Genomic DNA, 6,627 nt, shown 5'->3' on the forward strand with positions numbered 1-6,627 from the left:
TTTTATTTTCTTATCTATACAGGTCTCATTTTTTTCTCTACGATCACCAAAACTCTCATAAAATTATTAAATATTTTCAAAGAATTTATGGATGTCACTAAAATTAAAAATAAAATAAAAATAACCATGTGACAGAAGATTCTATTTTTCTACCCACCCAAGTGGCCATCCAAATTTACCTGTTTGACAATTCTCATTGGAAATTGTCCAAACGGTCCAGTCTCTAAAGTCCATTTGATTGGTACTACATTTTGTTGCATCAACTGAGCAAAAACTCCCATCATTTCACAATTTCAAGTACATCCTAGGTTTTCATTTTTCTCTTACAACAGTAAATCAGAAGCAAAAAAAGGAATTGGACAAAAGTATAAATTGGGATCCATATACATAAACCCCAATAACCGAAAAGGTAACCCTTTTAATCAAAAAATTTCCTTCCTTTGTTTCCTTTAGGTGTTGTTGATTGTTGATTGATTATCACGTTTCCTTTACCATAATTACAGAGAACCCTTTTTCATCGATACGTTATATATTCAAACCCCTTCCTTCAATTTCACTCTCCTCCTCCCTTTCTTGATTTTCTCGTTGGATCTGTCTTTTCAAGTTCTCATTTTTTTTTTACCAGAAAGTTACAGTGAATTTCATGTGTTAAAAAGGACAGATTTTTATAGCTTTTGTTTGAAGGTATCATTGATTTAATTTATTAGTAAAAAATTTGTCGGTTATTTGATTTGTGAAGTGGGTCTAAGAACGTGGTTGAATATTCTTGTTTAAGTTCCTCCCGAAGGAAAATTACTAATAAAGTTTTCTTCTTCTTTTTTTTTTTTCTTAGAAATCTGAAAGACGGGTAGATCTAAACAACCCCAAATAGTATTTAAAGGAGTTTCAGATCTCCTTCTTTGTAATCTCTCTCTCTCATTAACTCAGAAGAAGAAAAAAAGATACACTATTTTCTTCCTTCATCTCTGTTAAGTCAAAGGTAACCAAGTTAATTTTTTGAATTTGTAATGACAAACCCTTCATTCAATTTGCAGAATCATGATTTGTGTTTGCATTTCTAATTATGGTTTAATGCTTGTTTCATGTTTTTGAGTTGTGGGTGGGCTTTAATTCCATTTGTTTAAATTGATCTAATGCTCTTGCTAGCTTTGTTTGATGTATGATGAAGTGGGGTGTAATGATTTGGTATTAGTGTCTGTGATCCTGAGATCTGCCACATTTTTTCTGGATCCATAAGCATTTTGGGTTAGCTGTTTCATGTATACATTAGTCAGGATTGTTCTAGTGAGTCGAAATTTTTACTGGGTAACGAAAATTCGAATTCGAGCTTCTATTCTATGAACTGTATAATGTAATGGGTCAGATCTTTTCGATTCTCATGACCCTTTGGTCTACACTTGGTTCATAATGATATGGGGTTCCTTTTATTCAGTTAGTGAACCTCAATTAGCTTGATTTTATTTAGAGAGGTTTTGTGCTTGTGATCTGTTCAATTACGGACAAGCCGTTGAGCTCGGATTTGCTTACAATGTTATCTATATAAATTTTGTAGGAAAATCCATAGATGTGTAGATCATGTATATATAAACATATGTTCTTTTGCTATTCGATAAACTCTCAGCAACGATGAATTTTTGAATTGTTTTATTTCAGAAGAAAGATCATCTGGAAATGTTTGGTTCGTTGTGTTAACCTTGTCTCTTTCTCTCTTGCAGATTTCAGATCAAGAAACAAAAATGGTGAAGATCTGTTGTATCGGAGCTGGTTACGTTGGTGGCCCTACCATGGCTGTGATTGCACTCAAGTGCCCACATATCGAAGTTGTTGTTGTTGACATTTCCGTTCCAAGGATCACAGCCTGGAACAGTGATCAGCTTCCAATCTACGAACCAGGTTTGGAAGATATAGTGAAGCAATGCAGAGGAAAGAATCTCTTCTTCAGTACCGATGTTGAGAAACATGTAGCAGAGGCAGATATCATCTTTGTCTCAGTTAACACCCCTACCAAAACTCGCGGTCTTGGAGCAGGCAAAGCTGCTGATCTGACATACTGGGAAAGTGCTGCTCGTATGATTGCCGATGTGTCAAAATCCAACAAAATTGTGGTTGAGAAATCAACTGTCCCGGTTAAAACAGCTGAGGCGATTGAGAAAATTTTGACTCACAACAGCAAAGGGATTGAATATCACATTCTTTCAAACCCAGAGTTTCTTGCTGAAGGTACTGCAATTGATGATCTTTTCAAGCCTGATAGGGTTCTCATTGGAGGCCGGGAGACTCCAGGAGGACAAAAGGCAATTCAAGCTTTGAAAGAGGTGTATGCCAATTGGGTGCCAGAGGATAGAATCATTTGCACCAACCTTTGGTCAGCTGAGCTTTCCAAGCTTGCTGCCAATGCTTTCTTGGCCCAGAGGATTTCATCTGTTAATGCTATGTCAGCTCTCTGCGAAGCAACTGGTGCAGATGTAGCAGAGGTTGCCCATGCTATTGGGAAGGACACCAGAATCGGATCCAAGTTCTTGAATTCCAGTGTTGGTTTTGGAGGATCATGTTTCCAGAAAGATATTCTCAATCTTGTTTACATCTGTGAATGCAATGGCCTACCTGAAGTAGCAACCTACTGGAAACAGGTTATTAAGATCAACGATTATCAGAAGAGCCGATTCGTGAACAGGGTTGTCTCCTCCATGTTCAACACTGTGTCTGGGAAAAAAATTGCTGTACTTGGATTCGCGTTCAAGAAAGACACTGGTGATACAAGAGAGACACCTGCAATTGATGTCTGCAATGGACTTCTTGGGGACAAAGCCCTTGTCAGCATTTACGATCCACAGGTGACCGAAGAACAGATTCAGAGGGACCTTTCAATGAAGAAATTCGACTGGGACCACCCAATTCACCTACAGCCAATGAGCCCCACTGCTGTGAAGCAAGTGAGCGTGGTCTGGGACGCTTATGAAGCCACAAAAGATTCCCATGCTATCTGTATTCTAACTGAATGGGATGAATTCAAGAACCTCGACTACAAGAGAATTTACGACAACATGCAGAAACCCGCTTTCGTATTCGATGGACGTAACATCGTGGATGCAGAGACGCTCAGAGAGATTGGTTTCATTGTTTATTGTATCGGTAAGCCTCTAGATGGATGGTTGAAGGAGATGCCTGCTGTGGCATAAGAAAAACAACGATAGATTGGAAGAAACAAGGCGTAAAGAAAGATTGGAAGGAGGATATTACTGTTGGGAGGTAAAATTTGCTGTTTTCTAATTTTGAATTGCATTTTAGATATTTGTATCTGTTGTTTAGTTGGGATTTACTTTACTTTCCTATACTTAGCTGAAGGTAGGAAAGAGGAGTAATCTGTATTTTTGCTTTACCAGTAATAATAATAACATATGTGATGATAAAGGAAAAAAAAGAAAAAAAAATAGTGTCCTGCGATTGTTGTTTATTTTAGTTTACAATGAGATAAAATTTATAAATGAGAATTCTTCCTTTAATGTTTTAATAGCATGTGTAGTTTTCTGTTCTATAAACTCTTCTTCGATTATGCCCATTTGTTTGCCTCCTTGGGGTGAGAACTTCATTTTTATCATTGGGTGCCGATGTAGGCTGTTGAGCCCATTGCCACCTGCATGATTTGTTCTGGTGTCTGGATTGTTGTCTTGTATATTTTCATGTTTCTTGCTATCCAGATATGCCAGACGACCAAACTTATATAAGTGCTTTGGTTGTTTCGGGTATTTTTCATGGCTATTAGCTCATGGATGGATTTTGTTGTGGTAATGGGTTTGGGCTTCTGGATAGATAACTGAGAACTTGTGCATTCGATGATTATGTGAGTTGTAGAACACCCATCCAGGAAAGATTCCTTTTACCGGACTCCTAACCTAAAACTTCATACTAAAAATTTGTAGTTCATGTCGTATTTGGATACCAAAGGCAGAAATCGAAGTGGAAAATTACTCCTGAATGTGTATCCAACCAGGCTATTTCTGGTTTACATATCAGCAAAGCGTCCCTAGGTTGGGTAGAATCTCCAAAAGATGAAAGCTCTCTGATTACATAGTGATTGAAACCAAAGTTGCAACTTTCAAGTCTGTTCAACTTCAATCAAAATTTTGCCATCAATTAATTCATGAAGCATAGTCAACCCACTTAAAGTCGTGCAATATAGCCTAATTCATCAACTGGGTGTAGTTGGATTTGGACCCAACACTGAACGAAGATTATTTAGACAAGAAATCAATGCCTAACAGTGATTATTGATAAACACCAAGAGGAGAAAGAAAAAGAAAGAACGATTTTTTGGGGACCAGCCTTTTTTTGAGGGGACCATGGTTCTATTTTGGGTAAAGACATTGGAAGTAATTCTAGGTCACCCCTGATCTAGATATTTATTTAATACCTAACCTACCCTCCTAATTAATTTAGGTTATGATTAGTAAAATAATTTAGTTAAAAACAGTTAGTGAGATTAAATTAAAAGATGTGTTTATTATTAGTTGAGTGAATTTTTTATGAGTAGACTTTTTGTGAGATTAGAGTTAGAGATGATGAAGGAGAAAAACATGGAAAATAATTTTTTTTTTCCAATTCAATCCTCTCATACAATATTTGTTAATCTTCAAAATGATCCGGGTTTGGCTTATTTATTAGATGGTGATTGTATTATTCAAGAAGAAACTCAAGATGAAACTCAAGATGAAAATGATGATTTTTCAACTGGATTTGGGACTGTTCGGTTACATTATGTGAAGAACATGTAACCGAACTCTCCTGAAGGTGTAGTTCGGTTTCCTTGTGAGGATGAACAAGCAACCGAACTCATCTGAAGATGTAGTTCGGTTACTTGATCCAAACACGCAGGTTACCGAACTCCATATCAGTGGAAGTTCTGGCATGCAGCGTTATGTTCGGTTGGTTCGCAACTAACCTATTTTTACATACAAATTAACCTAACTTTCTAGGTTTTTAACCCCACAGTTCGGTTACATGGAGGTTTTCAAATGTTTGCGATCAAGCCGAACTCATAGGTCAGAGTTCCGTTTTAAGACTAATAAAACCAATGGGAATAACAGTAACGTTCGGTTACATAAAAAAAATTTCTTTCTATGTTTTTAACCCTGGAGTTCGGTTACATGGGAATTCTACAATGTTTTTGCCAAACAACTGAACTCTCTTCCTTTTGTTTGTTCGGTTTCCACGAGAAAACAAGGACTACCATAGGTTTTTAGCTCCACAGTTCGGTGACCTGGTATTATTTAACAAATTCATCCATAGAACCGAACTCAACAAAACAAAAATTCCAAAACATCCAGGAGAAGGTTCGGTTACCTAGTAATATTTTGCAGGTAACCGAACAAACAAGAACTACCATAGGTTTTTTAGCTCCACAGTTCGGTGACCTGGTATTATTTCGCAGGTAACCGAACTCTTCTATTCGGTTACCTGCGAAATATTACCAGGTAACCGAACCTTCTCCTGGATGTTTTGGAATTTTTGTTTTGTTGAGTTCGGTTAATTGACCAAATCTGCGAAAGAGCCGAACCTTTTGATTATCAAGTTCGGTTGTTTACGCAATTTAGTCAAATTACCGAAATTCTTAATAATTTCTTAAAAATTTGAGTTTAATGAAACACATCCACAATAAGTCTTCCAAACGTAAAAATTTGAGTCAAATTACGCAATTTAGGGAAACCTACTAATATATAAGTCTTCCAAACGTAAGGAAACAAACTACCAAATCTCTTCAATAAAAAAGTCTTCCAAATCCACATCCACAATAAGTTTTCTAAACATAAGAAACCAAAGTACTAATTGTTGCATTCACTCATTTATCACGACCTCTTCGTGAAACTTTACTACTTTTGCGTTTAGGAGCTATAGGTCTTCCTTCATCACTAGGAGTGTCATCTCCACTGCTTTGTTGTTGAACCATCCGACTTGAACCTTCCCCTTCTCGGCGACTCCTCTTCAACGGCATGGTCTGGGTTGGATCAACCTGGCTTGTATCGACAAGGTTGGGATTAAAAACATTAGTCCATTGGTTGTAGAGGTCTGTTTGTTGTCGAGTGTCCATCGGCTCTCCACTCCGGATTTTTTCCATCATTCTCTTCAATAACTTAGCACTTGCCTTCACCTTTTCTCATCAAAAACACAAGTAACTATTATTTTTTAATACTTTTTAACATTTTGAAAAACAACAATAAGAGTAAATATCTTACCGCAGAATTCCACAAGTTCAAGGCCCCATCACCACTCATAGGGGTAGCCTTCATAACCTTCTGAGCCTTTTTCTCCATTGTCGTCGCTTTTGCTTTATCCACACGGGCTTGTTGGACACTGTTTATTACACGAGGATGAGATATATGTTCATACCATTCCATATATCCATCGTCAGCGACATTTGGCTCATCAAACGAATCTTCTAACTATTCGTCTGGAATAAGATAATCGCCAAAGTTCTTCCAGTGGCCACTGATGGAGCAGGATCGTATTTGGGAGAGAAGTTCTTCTCGGTGTTCTTAGTTCTGACCTTCTTCACCTTGAAGTTGAATCTTTCCACTTGTGGGACAATTTGGACACAAGAAAGTTGTCTAAGTACTCTTCGAGGATTATACA

At 37.3% G+C, this 6,627-nt stretch overlaps 1 protein-coding gene across 2 annotated transcripts; it reads left to right on the forward strand.

Annotated features, from left to right (window-relative positions):
- Positions 1 to 262: 262 nt before the first annotated feature.
- On the forward strand, positions 263 to 3,511 carry LOC113343078 (UDP-glucose 6-dehydrogenase 4-like). Of its 2 annotated transcripts, none has more exons than XM_026587391.1 (3): positions 263 to 409; positions 833 to 979; positions 1,716 to 3,511. In XM_026587391.1, the coding sequence occupies exon 3, from the start codon at positions 1,737 to 1,739 to the stop codon at positions 3,177 to 3,179; it is 1,443 nt and encodes a 480-aa protein (XP_026443176.1). In that variant the 5' UTR covers positions 263 to 409; positions 833 to 979; positions 1,716 to 1,736; the 3' UTR covers positions 3,180 to 3,511. The 2 variants fall into 2 exon arrangements, with proteins under 2 accessions (XP_026443176.1, XP_026443175.1); XM_026587390.1 differs by lacking the exon at positions 263 to 409 and adding an exon at positions 494 to 684.
- The last annotated feature ends 3,116 nt before the right edge of the window (positions 3,512 to 6,627 follow it).

This window comes from Papaver somniferum, unplaced genomic scaffold (assembly GCF_003573695.1).
Source record: "Papaver somniferum cultivar HN1 unplaced genomic scaffold, ASM357369v1 unplaced-scaffold_54, whole genome shotgun sequence".
NCBI lineage: Eukaryota > Viridiplantae > Streptophyta > Magnoliopsida > Ranunculales > Papaveraceae > Papaver > Papaver somniferum.